General features: G+C 35.7%; 1 protein-coding gene across 2 annotated transcripts; it reads right to left on the minus strand.

Moving 5' to 3' along the window:
- Positions 1 to 3,378: 3,378 nt before the first annotated feature.
- On the minus strand, positions 3,379 to 14,132 carry LOC149900890 (retinol dehydrogenase 13-like). Of its 2 annotated transcripts, none has more exons than XM_090112271.1 (8): positions 14,047 to 14,132; positions 7,335 to 7,409; positions 6,968 to 7,094; positions 6,546 to 6,682; positions 6,106 to 6,262; positions 4,707 to 4,875; positions 4,004 to 4,208; positions 3,379 to 3,546 (listed from the first exon to the last, which is right to left on the minus strand). In XM_090112271.1, the coding sequence occupies exons 2-8, from the start codon at positions 7,406 to 7,408 to the stop codon at positions 3,414 to 3,416; spliced, it is 1,002 nt and encodes a 333-aa protein (XP_089968397.1). In that variant the 5' UTR covers position 7,409; positions 14,047 to 14,132; the 3' UTR covers positions 3,379 to 3,413. The 2 variants fall into 2 exon arrangements, with proteins under 2 accessions (XP_089968397.1, XP_089968398.1); XM_090112272.1 differs by lacking the exon at positions 14,047 to 14,132 and adding an exon at positions 13,740 to 14,036.
- Between the last annotated feature and the right edge of the window lie 938 nt (positions 14,133 to 15,070).

Below are 15,070 nucleotides of genomic sequence, written 5' to 3' on the forward strand. Positions count from 1 at the left end.
CCGTCTGTCACAGCCGATTTACTCGGAAACTATAAGTACTACAGTGATGAAATTTGATGGGAATATGTGTTGTATGAACCGCTACAAAAATATGACACTAAATAGTAAAAAAAAGAATTGGGGGTGGGGCCCCCCATACATGTAACTGAGGGATGAAATTTTTTTTTTCGATGTACATACCCGTGTGGGGTATCAATGGAAAGGTCTTTTAAAATGATATAAAGTTTTCTAAAAAACATTTTTCTTAAAGTGAACGGTTTTTGAGATATCAGCTCTCAAAGTCGTAAAAAGTATGTCCCCCCCCCTCTATTTTTATAACTACGGGGTATAAAATTCTAAAAAAAATAGAGGTGATGCATGCTAATTAACTCTTTCAACGATTTTTGGTTTGATCAAAGTATCTCTTATAGTTTTTGAGATAGGTTGATTTAACTGTAATTTATTATATTTGCTGCTACGGAACCCTTTGTGCGCGAGCCCGACTCGCACTTGGCCGGTTTTATTTATTTTTACCTACCTAACCTATCTACCATTCTACATTCATTTTATAAAGAAAAAGAGCACATGGGCCATGTTCAAAAATAGTTTTAAAATACACACCAAAATATGAAATGTCAATATACATCAGTCAGTATCGACATTCGAAATCGAAAATTTAACAATAATTCCAAAAGTTTTCAAACTTCGGTCAAGTGAATGGTTCATTCGGACGACAATAAATCTCATTTTGCAACCTTGTCCGCAGTCCAGAATGTTGTCCGGAATTAATAAAAAAAATACATTGATATTCAATATCAAAAGATGTTCCGTAGGAACGCTGAGATTGGTTGCAAATTTAATACGTGATATGAAGTATTATATCGAAAACTTCCCCAAGTTTGCAGAACTTTTGGAATTTTTTTCACGACCATACAAGAAAAAATAATTTAATTGCAATTTTAACAATGTTCCGGACTGCGGACAATGTTGCAAAATGAGATTTATTGTCGTCCCAATGTACCATTCACTTGATCGAAGTTTGAAAACTTTTGTAATATTTTAGTACTTAACACGTTCACTGCGGCATGTCCAGTATCGGGCCATCAGCGACTACACCACAGTGCGGCGCCCAAAATCGCAGTTTTCACCGTGGTGCGGCGAGGTTTTTTATATGTTAATCAATGACTAGAAAAAAGACAAATATATTTTTGTGATCACAGTTTGAAGTAGGACTCAATTTCGTTTAAAAATCGTATGGCAAAATATTGGACCAACGCATAGAAAAGAAACCGTTTCTTTTGTGTGCGGCATGTCAAATATTTTGCCATGGACAAGCACCTCATGCCGCACTGTACTGCGAGCGCGCCGCGTGTCAGTCTCGCATAGTGATGCACCAGGACCGAAGCACTTTTCTTTTGAGTTTTTTTAAATGACAATGATACCTTAAAGGCTTTAGTTTTTTTACTTTCTTTTATTTCGTAGCATAAATGCAAAAATGTGATGACAGTTGTGAAAATAATATAAAACATTAAAACAAAAGTTACTGAACAAATTAAAACAAAAGTTACTGAACAATTTCCTGATAGTACTCTATCAAGTACCTTGTTTTATATGTGTTTTTTTTTGTATCGACGATCTCGTTATCTGTTAACAAACAGACTGAAATATACAAAATTGATTTATGTCGATATCGATGTTTTATTTTACAGTGTTTCCCATCGCTATTACTGTAAACATGCCGTATCAACGCAGTGCGGGATGGCAAATAATTTTTCACAAAATCAGGGGTTTACATTTTCCCTTATATCTTTTAAACTATCGGTCAAACTAAAAGCTATTCATGCGGTATATACTAGACTATATATACTATTATCTGAAAAAAAATTTTTTGAAATATCTTGAAATTTCATGAAATTATTAACCTTCAAAGTCAGAAGGTGCGATGTGATAAAAATGGCTCATGACGCACAGTGGTGAACTTGCCGATGTGAAGTATGGAAGACATGCCGCAACAACGGTAAGTTTGGCATTTTAGGTGCCGCAGTGAACGTGTTAAGAATATTTTAGCGGAAATACCGCTAACTTCATTAAATCTAGCTAACCTAACATTGAGAACTAACCAACCTGATTAACCGAATACATTATTATACTTTACTTAGCCTTAAAAATTTGCTTTTCTCAACTAGTTTAGCCTTAAAAATTTGCTTTTCTCAACTAGTTTCGCCTGCAAACAATATGAGCAAAAAAACTTTCTAAGTATTTCATATTCATCATAAGTAATAATATTTTGTCTGAGCTATCTCTATCTATAAAAAAAAACAAGATTTCGACAAAATATGCAAATTCGAGTTATTCGTGTAGATAAACTTTGGAAGGTTTATGAAAATAAATTTTTCAACTTCCTATCTTAATTTCAGAATGTCAAATTCACCAAGAATCGGAAAGAAATTCAATGCTTCAAGTTCATGACTGATACTGTGATACCCTGAATATTCGCATTAAGTTTAATGACAACTTTTGATATTTCTCTAAAAACCGCGAGGAATCATACATAATAAGGCGGTTCTCAAGTTGCATCGGCTTCTATTAAAATCCGTTGATACCAAACACACATACACCGCCCGACCGCGCGGTCGAACGGTCCGTTCCTCGTAGGGCTTCACTGCCAACCGCCGCGGTGCGCGGTGCCGTGTGTTAATCGCCTAATATTATGTCTACTCTGCATGCTATATGACTGTAGAATTTCTTTATGTATATGGCTAAAGGCCACGGTGAGCCTTGTACCCAAAATCATCTAGTCATCACATCATTCAAAATTTAACACGCGTTTTCGGTGGCGGTTCCATCTTTCGTTTGAAGATTTACTCTTTTTGTTTGTTTTTTTTTTTAGATTTAGCGCAATTTAACAGAATTTGCTTCGGCTTAACTAATGTCATTGTTTTGTGAGACTTTAATTTTTAGAGTTTTTACTTTTTACGCATTTTTATCATCATGTTATGCGTTGACGGTTAGGTGGCTCTAAGTTTAGGTGTAATGAATATTTTGTTTTGGCCATCTATGAAATTTGTTGTTGTTAGATGATGCTTTTGAAAATACAAAAAAAAACCTATAGTTTTTTTTCGCAAGCTTATTTAACATGTTTAACTAGAACGGCCCTTAAAAATTGCGAAACACTACTAATCTAATACAATTTATCTCAGTCTTTCTGGTACTGAATTTTTTTGTCAGTTAATATGTATTGTATGTATACTAATGTTTTGCACAATCATTCCATCATTTCTACTATTTAAAATTAAGAAATAAGGAAGGGTTCAAAATGAGACACATAAATCTTATCAATTATTTATTCTAAATAAATACACTAAGCACTAAACAACGAAAACTAAATGCGAGCACTTTACATTAAAAGCTATATTTTCATATAATTCATATATTTATTCCGCCATAACTTTCTTTAAATCAGCCTTATGTTCATATAGTCTGGTCCACCGCTCGCTGACCTTCCACAGCCACATTGCTAACTCGTAGTCTTGTGCCTTTTCTGATAGTTCCGCTGGTTTCATGTCACTGCAATAAAAATGATTATATGAAATTTATAGCTAGATAATAAATAAGTGTTTGGAAGTCTTTTTTTAATTGTTGTTTTAGCGAAAAGATCGAATAATATCGGACCGGTATGAAATTTTGACTTTTCAATTTTGACGAAATTAGTCTTGATTAGCGGGTTTCAAGTTTCAGCTAGTACAGATAAATTATAGGTTTTTCTTAAGGCGCGTTCATAGTTACATTTCAAGGTGCTCGGCATATTGTTGAAAAAATAATCCCCTTTTCTGGTCAGTCTACTACCATGGGCTATTTTTTATTTTACTTCAGATTATACATCTTATAAGGCTATTTACTGAACTAGCGAAAGAACTCATGGTTGACACAGCCAAAATAGTCTTCTTTATCACGGGCTCTTTAATTACCCTGAGCTATTAAGGCAACTCATGACAACTAAGGTCACTAACACAAAAATACTCACACAAAATAGTCCCCCTTGCACCTCTGCAGGGCTGGTTCCAGTGCAGCATGCAGCACGGTCTGCGCAGCAACCCTGGGCTTCTTCATCACGGGCCAGAACACCGGGTACACCACGAAGCGGGTCAGGCTCTTGCGCATCGCCAGGTTTCGGGAGAGTTCCGTGTCTGCGAACCCTGGGTCCACTGCTATTACTGCTATGTCTTTTTCTGTTGGGTTAAATAAATAAATAAATAAATCGTTTATTTGCAAGTGAACATGGTATACATTGGTTTATTTATTTTTTTTTTTAATAAGAAAGAAAAAATTTATATTTAAGTTTGAATATGAAAAACAAAGGAAAGGGAAATTTCATTTATGTAAATGCTTGAAAGCTAGTTTTTATAAGAGTGACGATCACTGTTATGTCAGTTTTTGTGTGATTTTTATATTAGGGAGATTTTAAGACAAGATGAGAAGTTAGTCAGGTTTAAAGGAAATTGGGGTTGGAATTAATGTAGATTAGGGAAGTTCTAAAGAGTTTGATTTTTTTGTATACAGATTGATTTATTAATAAATAAAAATTTGATTATGAAGTATGTTTAGTTTAGTAGAAAGCTTTGAGCAGGCAAGGCTTTTGGTATTGATAATCGTAAAGCTTCAAAACGATCTACATAATATCGTAAGGTATTTTCGAAAAAGCTGAAAAAAATATCTAAAACACAAACCCAACATCCTCCTCCCCAGTTCTCTTGCAAACAGCGCATTTGCCAGCTTGCTCTGATTATATGCAGCTGCTGCATCATACTGCTTGGAGAAGTTCAGGTCTTCCTTGTTGATGTCACCGCGAGCGTGTGCTACGCAGGTCAGTACTATAACTCGGCTGGGGACTGATGCCTGGATACAAAGTTAATATCTTATGTTATTAGTCAATTTTTTTGTAATATTTCATTTACTATTTTCGCCATGTTCTACTCTCTATAGTTCCTCATAATGTAGAAATATGTTCTCTCATCGTTATTAGGACAAGAGGAAACAGGAAAGGTAAGGTACTATTTTATTGCTTTAAAGGCAGCGTCTGACACGCGTAACAAAATAGATACGTGGAAATTAAAATCATTTGAAACAATAACATCGTCTAAATACGTAAATATTTTCAGGTCAAACTCCCTTAACAGCATATCTACTAATCTTTGCTAAGTAACAGGCGCGTTAATTACACTATTAAAAAAGCGGTACACTATTAAAACGCAAAGTACCACGATCCAGTACGAAGAATGTGGTCTTGTCGCGGTCCTCAACAGCAATAAGAATCTGCTAAAAGGCTTTTGACAAATCAATACAATAACTTTTTGTTGTATGCTCCCATGTCAGGTGCAGTGGTTGGCTCAGGGGTTAGACCTCGAAACGAAGAATCAAAAGTTCGACGACATGTGACATCCGCCAACCCGCACTTGGCCAGCGTGGTGGATTATGGCATGTACCCTCATAGGAGGAACGTGTCCCAGCAGTGGGAACGTATATGGGCTGATGATGATAATGCTCCCATGTCCACTAACACTTGGGTCTCCTGTGAGTTAGCTGACCCACCTCGAGCGTGTCCATGAGCAGGTGGGTGAGCAGGAAGTGCCCCATGAGTTAGCTGACCCACCTCGAGCGTGTCCATGAGCAGGTGGGTGAGCAGGAAGTGCCCCATGAGTTAGCTGACCCACCTCGAGCGTGTCCATCAGCAGGTGGGTGAGCAGGAAGTGCCCCATGAGTTAGCTGACCCACCTCGAGCGTGTCCATCAGCAGGTGGGTGAGCAGGAAGTGCCCCATGAGTTAGCTGACCCACCTCGAGCGTGTCCATGAGCAGGTGGGTGAGCAGGAAGTGCCCCATGAGTTAGCTGACCCACCTCGAGCGTGTCCATGAGCAGGTGGGTGAGCAGGAAGTGCCCCATGAGTTAGCTGACCCACCTCGAGCGTGTCCATGAGCAGGTGGGTGAGCAGGAAGTGCCCCATGAGTTAGCTGACCCACCTCGAGCGTGTCCATGAGCAGGTGGGTGAGCAGGAAGTGCCCCATGAGTTAGCTGACCCACCTCGAGCGTGTCCATGAGCAGGAAGTGCCCCATGAGTTAGCTGACCCACCTCGAGCGTGTCCATGAGCAGGTGGGTGAGCAGGAAGTGCCCCATGTGGTTGACCCCCAGCTGGGTCTCGTAGCCGTCGCGCGTGACCCGCTGCGGGGGCTCCATCACAGCCGCGTTGTTCACTAGCACGTGCACGTGGGGCTCTTCTGATTTGAACCTACAAATTTATCATACACATAAGCTACTGAAAAGTGCGGGCTCATCCTGATACAGGAGTTCTCCTCGAAAATTTATGCATTTTTGAAGTGGTGATCTACAAAGAAGAATCTGATGAAAAGGGCAGATCTTTTAAACTTCTTCCAACAATATGGAGTAAAAAGGAAAACCTTATCATTTAACCCAATCATACTGATTGGGTTGTCCAATACCACACTACGATCAGGCATTCTATAAAATAAAACCTTAAAACTAGAATTCTTTTTATTTATAGTCCACCTTACCTCTCCACAAACTTCCTAATAGACGCATTATCAGCGAGATCACACGGCCGGCAGTACACATACTTATTGCCGGTCTCCAGAACTATGTCCTTTCTTACTTCCTCGCACTTGACCATGTCACGGCATGCCATGAACACCTATATTTTGTTTTTAAGATACAAAAGATTTATTGAAAGTGAGAATAGTGGGGTAGTTTAATATTCGTACTTATGAAGTCATATTACTTGATAAAAAATTCAATAGAAGATTTAGAAAAAGTAAAGATTAATAAGGTTTTAGAGATGTGTAGAATTGCTTTATGAATAGGAAGTTTTTAGATAGCCAGTTATCAAAAATCACACATTTAAAAATGTTTCAGAGTCCAAAATAAGGAATTTTATGAAACGACCTGCGAAATTATAAAAATAAATAATAATTCCTACCTTAGCACCACGTTTAGCGAACTCCCACGTGGTTTCCTGTCCGATCCCACTCGTAGCGCCTGTGACTATGATCGTCTTTCCATCCGCAGATGCCTCCTTTATATACGCTTTTCCGCCATACAAGTCTCTGTATTTAAGTACATTTTTTAATGTAATGGTTAGGTGTTTATTTTAATTAAAAATGATATTTAAGAACTTCGGCAAAAGTTGAATCCAAAACAAAAACTATTTTCGTCCCACTTTTTGTAATACCGAAGATTATTGGTATTTCTCTTCATGACATATTAATTTTGGGTCCTTCAATATTCAAATATACTTATTTAAAAAAAATCAAGGTTCGCGTAGAATACCTAGTATAAAAACTTACTTGAATAAGCTGAGGAGGCCCGCGCCGGCTGCTACTCCGGTTAGTATGGTCAGGGGCAAGTTGGGCATCCACATCCTGGAAAACAAAGTTAGGTATTGATAGAGCCGTCGTTTCTATTTTCTACTTTTATATTTATAAACACAACCGATGTTGATAATTCAGTAATAGATGCTTTTTTGTATTCATGCGTAAGTCTCTACACCATCAGTATTTTTTTAAATAAACGTACTTCTTACCATGTGGCAAATAAATAGTAATATTTATATAAATAATATAAGAAACTAAGTAGTTACTATCCACATTTTTTGTCTGACAGCAGATATCTAAATAAAAATGAAAGGTCCTACTGCTCAAAGTTTACCTTGCTTTAAAGTTTGATGTGATTCAACTTACCCATGTTACCTCACTCTAGGCTTACAACCTTCGTAGTTAGAGCACCTAGGATTAGACATTTTATCCATTCGGATTAAACATTTTATCCATTCATATGTTACTGATAATTTCAGTATTAAATACCTACTTTAAGTAGGTATTGCAAGTGAATTTACAGTCGACCTTTTCCAAATTTTAGATACGGAAAAGCCACAGTACCTACATTCTTCAAATCAGTTCTCACACAATATAGCATAAGGAAGGCAGCATTATTAAGGTAAAGGTATAAGATACACATTTTTATGTTAGTGAACATGTTCATCATTACTAAAAAATTTGCCGAGGAATATTACAAATTGAATAAAAAATTCATGGATTAATTTTAAATATTTATATTTCTGTTTTATGTTTACATTTTCATTATGTAAGGTTTGTGATATTACATTTACAGTGCGCGCTAAATTATTTAGACGACCCTTTGAATTCCGTTGTAGAAATATGTGAAAATACAAATAAGCATGAATATTCGTTTATGTTATATTTTATATAGTAAATAAATATAAATATAATCTGATTTTATAAAGTTGAAAAGAAATTGAAATATTAGCTCATCAATTATACAGTTTATATTATGTATAAAAAAATGTTTATGAACAGATGGAAAAAGAAATGTCACATATTTCCTCTATATTCTTTCAGTTCATTTAATTATTTTATTAGATAAAAAATTACAAGTTTTACAATAGGCACTATAATTAGTGGAACCTGGCAAGAATAATCCAATAAGTTCAATATTTCAAAAAAAAAATTATGAAATATATTTGAACAAATACAATTATTATTAGCATATAATATGTTATTTTCTTAGATTATGGATTGGTCTCCGCGCGCGCGCTACGACTAGATGCCGCTTGCGTACTTGAAAAATGCGGCAACTTTTAGTACGCCGAATTCGGCGTACCCGAGCCAGTCGTGTCACAAGCATTGTGTGGAGAGGGCATACCGATAGTTTTTGAAGATTTTGGACAAAACCCGAAGTAAAATGCCTGTTTGTGCCATAAAACTGTTTAAAAAAAATATAACAAAAAATAAGTGAGACACTGGGATCACGTACGATCAGGAATAATCGTATTATTCGAAATTTCACCTGTACTTTAAAAATGTTGTTTACGAAAATACGACGCCATTCAGTGTTGCCGTACTGCATATCCCAAAAAATACACATGGTTAAGGAAATCTTTTAGCAATAATTTGAACTTTTCATAATGTTTTTTTCAATACTATTACTAACGCATATATAAAAAAGGATAATTATAACAATAATTTATTTCTGTTTAACCATGTTTAACTGACTCATATGTTATTTTTTTTATTACCGCTGTTTACTTTTAAGTTTTAAACAACCTTTGTGGCATCGCAAGTGGATTTGAGTCGCATGTTCATGGGTTCGATTCCCGGCAAGGCCAAGATGAAAAAAAAATATTTTTCAAACTTCAGCCCATTACCCATTTATGAGGTAAAATTTATGTAGCTGGCAGTACAATTCTTCACACACACTAGCGTCCTTACAAATTGCCTTACACACACTACAGAACTGAGTTGCCGCACTCACGGAGCTATTGTTTTTAGGTGAGGCGGTATCTAGTCGTTGCGCGCGCGCGGAGACCAATCCTTAATCTATGGTTATTTTTTTATTTTATGTATTTATCATGTTGAAACGCAACGCCAATAAATATTGAATTAAAATCAGCGCTCATCGATGCCTTATGTGTGGGAGTGAGATAGCATTCAAGTGATCTTTATGGTGCAAAAGAGATGGCATGCATTCGCTGCTACAATTCAATTATTTATTGGCGCGGATTTACATAGACTCAAGTCTAGCTCACAAATTTAAATTAATAATAATACTTTAAATAAATCAAAACCATAACTTTTCTGAAGTCAGTTCTGAAATAAAAAAGTATTTATCAGATCTTTATTTTAAATGCAATCTGGTTTTATGTCCAATGTTGGAAATTTATAATACAATAAATACTTATATAAATTGTTCAATATCACATGTGCCTCGCTAAGATTTGTGCACAATTTTTTTACATGTTAAATGCACATGTGTGAGTGGGCGACAAAGTACATAGGGATGAGGGCAAATTATTTACAAATTACAATATATAGGCTGATTTCATTACTTGCTGATAGTCTATTTTATGTATATATTCATACACTATTTTTCATTTTGACTGACTGATCAGCTAAACAGAACATAATATCTAGAATCTGGAAACGGACCATTTTTTAAAATATATCACTAAAAAAACAAAAATACACATTTGTTTGGTGCATGTTATCAAATTTTTTGATGTTGGTTTGAAAAAAACAGTTAACTTAATTTAGGTCAGACATTGTGATGATTTAAAAATACTTTACCTACAAATAATATCCGTGTCTAAATCTATTTATATTGTCATTTTATTAAACATTAGTTTAATCTGCAGTATTTCGTTTGTTTGAGTTATCTCATCCCAATGCATTAACAATACTTTAAAATCACAAACAATACTTATTTTCAATGGTTGAAAGCTTTTAATTAATACATCTGGGCCCTGACTCTTCAAATACATAGACAATTAATTTTGAAACATTCATTTAAAATCTCACATTCCAATTTACCATGCAATTTAAGAAAATCACTAGGAACATAAAGCCTTCTTCAGTAAGATTTAAGGGTCCCAAATATACTGTTACATAGTGAATTAATATATTTAAATATTTCAAACATGGGATTAGGCCCCACCACCATAAGGCTCAAATTACTTACAAAGTTAAAATTTCGTTGGATAACACTATCCTTAGTAAAATTTAAAAGAATTCACATAATTGCTCCCTTAGGTTAATGTCTACAAGGTTGGTTCTAGTGTCTAAATACTGAGCATAAAAATGCAATTACTGTTCTTATTGGTTGAAATAAATACTAAATTCTTTTGAAAAGTATTAAGTAATAATAAACAAGAATAAATATTTCAGGACAATTTTCACACACAGCACGATCTGATCCCATACTAAGCTTTCGCTTGTGTTATGGAAACCAGATGGCTAATAAACATACATATATAATTTTAAATAAATACTTCTAACACCCAGACATAGAGCCAACATCTATGTTCATCACACAAATATTTGCCCCGGGTGGGAATCAAACCCACAACCTCTGGCTTTGAAGGCAGGGCCTCTACCAACCAAGCCGGTTCAGTGTCTCAGAATAAAAATACAAAACATAGTTACAACTGGAAATTATCAAATAATATTTCACCTTATAAAATTGTAGGTATCTTATAAGATTCCAAATCTTATAAAATAATACAATTTTATATGATTCACTTAGAATGGATCAATTTATTTATTTATACAACAGAGGTATTGCATTTTTAACAAGGATATAATAATTATAAAAGGACAATAATTGCATATTTAATACACAGCTCATAGTGTAAAGTTTCTAATGTCTATACTCATTAAAAATAGCTTTTAAAACCTATTTTTTAACATTTTAGATCTTATCTTAATGCAAAGTGGTGTTCTCAGTGTAGTTAGTTACATTATTATTACATCTAGATATATTTTAGTTTGAGTCAAGACACTTCTTAATGAAATTTAACTGATATCCAAAATGTATGCTAGAGTAAATTTATTGTTACCATGTCTATGAATTAATTATTCTTTATAAATAAGAGATTGTATTAAAATCTACATAAACATATCTAGAGGTAAAATTCTTTTTTACATTATGCGTTAAAATTGTGCATTATAAAAGGATGAGTGACCTAAATTTATTATTAAATACCTAATAAAGCGTAGGTTATTATTGTATTATAGATATCTAGGTTTTGATATATCAATTATAAGCACTTAAAATTGTGACCTCAAAGTACAATAAATATGATTGAAAAAAAAAATCATAATATTTCTTATTATGAGTTAGAAAATAAATACTTTTCAAAAACTTTAAAGTGATTTAAGTAATAATATATTGTTACTTCCAGAGTTGTGTGATATATTGTGACAATCTAGCAGATCTTAACGCGTTCTAAACGCAAGGTAAATGCTTAGCTAAGCGTAAAGTAGATATGGTTATTTGACTAGTTCTACCACAGTGGATTTCTTTACAGAGATTAACTAGGTTTTTCTGTTAGGTTTGTTGTACTTTTTGACTTAGTGGGCTCGTGGGAAGGCAATGGCCTCGCTATGCCCACACGAACCATCCCTCTCGGTGCTCCTTTTAAAGCTTGCACGGCTTGGTCCAACGTTGCATTCTTAATACTCACACCATTAACAGACATCACTCTGTCTCCTGGTGATATTTCACCGTTTTTTTCGGCCACTCCTCCAGGAACAAGGCTTCTAACGACTATCACAGTTCCATTTGGATCGGTCGGGTCTTGGTAATCCAGGATGGAAAAACCCAGGCCCTGATCGCCTTTAAAAAGTTCTATTATATCTTCTCTACTCTGCCACATGGCCAGTCCAGAGACACACTCAAGAGATTTCGACTTCTTGGACAAGCCTGATTGGTTTGTCAATGTTGCAGTACTAGAAGTATTTATGGAGGTATCTGATTGTGCTTTCACAAGTGTTGTCAAGTTATTTAAGCTTCCAGAAATGATCTTTCTTGCTTCAAAGCCCTCTCTATCTTGTGCCAAGTTGATTACTGGTCTCGGGCCACTGTCCACGTTGCTGCGAGCGCAAACTAAACGCACGCGATTTGGTAATTGTTTCAATATATTGACTACTTCAGTATGAGTGAGACCATGCAACCTGTATTCATTAACTTCTAATAACTCATCACCGGCAAGAAATGTGCCTTGTTGTCCCACTGGACCCTCTGGAAGTACAGAACGGATGTAGTGATGAGGACGAACTTCTAAACCACCTTCCACATCTACTGTTCCTTCTAGACTGATACCCAAACCTGATAGCTTATTGACATCAGCTATTAAAATCTCCTTTTCTGGGCCGATTTCCGTCTCCCACCGTTTCTTTATCTCTTCAGTGTCTACACTGAGTATTTCATCAAGGCGTTTGTCTAACTCTTCCTGTGTGGGCTCTTTATCTTCACCAACTTCTAAAACACTAGAATCTATTGTTGTATTTGATTCAGGTTCTGGTTCTATTTCTGTTACACTGTTTTCAGCTTGGGAAGGCACTGGGAACCATGTGAGGGTTGTAGTTGAGGGTGTAGGTGACGCAGGACGATCCTCATTAAATATTGCCAGTTGGAGATGCTCAAACTTTGGACCTCTTAAGTACCTTTCTAAAACAAGATGTACAGATATCCCTGTATTCCTTAATATCTCCACAGCCTGAGGATTGCTCTTTTCAGTTAATGATATACCATCAACTTCAATTATCCTATCGTTAATTTTTATTTTACCACTTTGTTCTGCACTGCTACCTTCTATAATACTTTTAACAAAAATGCCTGACAATTCCTCCTTTTCACAAACATAGCCCGCTACAGTGATACCCAGACCATACACATTTTTATTTAAATCTACATGAACAGTTTCCACTTCAGGTAACACTGGAAGCTCCACTGGCTCTGTGATTGTGATAGCTGGTGACACTGCATCAATTATGATTGGATGGTCAGCTAGTTGCTGTGGATTCTCTCCGATAATACTGACTGCGGCTATAACATTCTCCACCTCACCATTTTGTCCATTTATGTATTCACTATAGCACTGAGACAAATCATACACTGCACTATATCCCGTTTCAATTAAATGACGATCCAAGAGCTCTGGATCAGCGAGAAGTTTCGTTGGGACGAGCGCAGTTCCAGGAATCGGAGCTCGTAAAGCGGTGGCAGGGTCGGCAGGTCGCGCGACTAGTAACCGTACTGTGGGCCCAGCTTGGCGAAGTACAGCAGCCACTTGCTCAGATGTGAAGCCTCGTAAGTTCACTGAACCAACTTGTAATACATGATCGCCGCTCTGAAGCCGACCATCCTTATCAGCGATCCCACCGGGAAGCACGTACTTTATCACGACGCCGGTGCTCCGACCGCCCACCAAGTTGAAGCCGAGACCGTTGCCGTCATTCGTTAACTCAACCACTTCAACCTGCGCCCACTCCGTACTCAGAACCATCGTCTTCTTGACCATCGGGAACCTTTCGATGTTACGTTATGCAAACGACTAGGTTATAACTGTGCGTCACCCTCATCGTTAATGTTAGACGTATATAACTGATATTTAATATTCAAATTATTATAAAATACGTTAACGCGCGCTAGATAACTGCCGATTTATTATTACATTAAATAAAAAAAATGACATTAACATACTTGCTGAATCGGAGACAGCGAGAATGTGGCCAGCTCCCAGCAGATGAACACACTAAATAATTGTAATTTTTAAATGGCAAGAGCTTCAAAAAATATTATTTTAATCATCACGTTTCTATGAAAGCTTGATGATTTATTTTTTCACGTTTAAATTCGACCGAAATTAAATACAAAAATATACCTATACATAATCATATACGTATTAGAAAATTCAGAATTCAAAAGCATACCGCGAAAATAGAACCATAGGGCATAGACTATTGAGATATTAGACAGATAAAAAATAATTAATCATGTTAGTGTAAATCTTGGTGTAAATATAACATAATAGATGTCGCTTTATTCAATCGTGTGTTAAATATTTTGTTCACCATGATTGGTAATATTTTGTGTCTTTTTCCATAGATGTCTCTGTAAATTACGTATAATAAATCATAGATGGGGACACTGAAAATGTTTTTTATGGTTTTTTACGATTACGACCTTTTTGTTGTGGAAGTATTCTGTATTTAGTACCTTATTTTATTAATTATCTACGTTTCACACCGTATAAAGTTTTACCTTCTCTTCCAAAAATATTTAAATATCAAAGTTAGCCAAATCGGTCCAGTTATTTTCGAGTTTCAGAAACGATAATGATGAAAAAAAAGTAAAATAGACGAGAGCGACCACAAACAGATAGTATTTTTTATATTTTTTTTATGGATTTCCGCCCGCCCTTGCCTCGGCGCAGCCGCTTCGGCCGCCTTTTGAAAGAAAAACCCGTATAGTTCCCTTAAATTTCGGAAAAAAAATAGCCTATGTCTTATTCTGGGTCATCAGCTACCTTCATACCAAATTTCATTCTACCTAATTGGTTCTGTAGTATTTGCGTGAAAGAGTAAAAAACATGCACTCATCCTCACAAACCTTCGCATTTATAATATTAATAGTTGTATATTAAGTAGTATATTATTATTAGTCGGTGTTAGTAGGATAAATAAATATAGTATCTAGGGTGCATCCAACTAATATTATAAATTGG

The sequence above is a fragment of the Colias eurytheme genome, chromosome 18, assembly GCF_061535395.1.
Source record: "Colias eurytheme isolate Ceu_HAF_F1 chromosome 18, ilColEury1 Martin Lab GWU primary, whole genome shotgun sequence".
Classification (NCBI taxonomy): domain Eukaryota; kingdom Metazoa; phylum Arthropoda; class Insecta; order Lepidoptera; family Pieridae; genus Colias; species Colias eurytheme.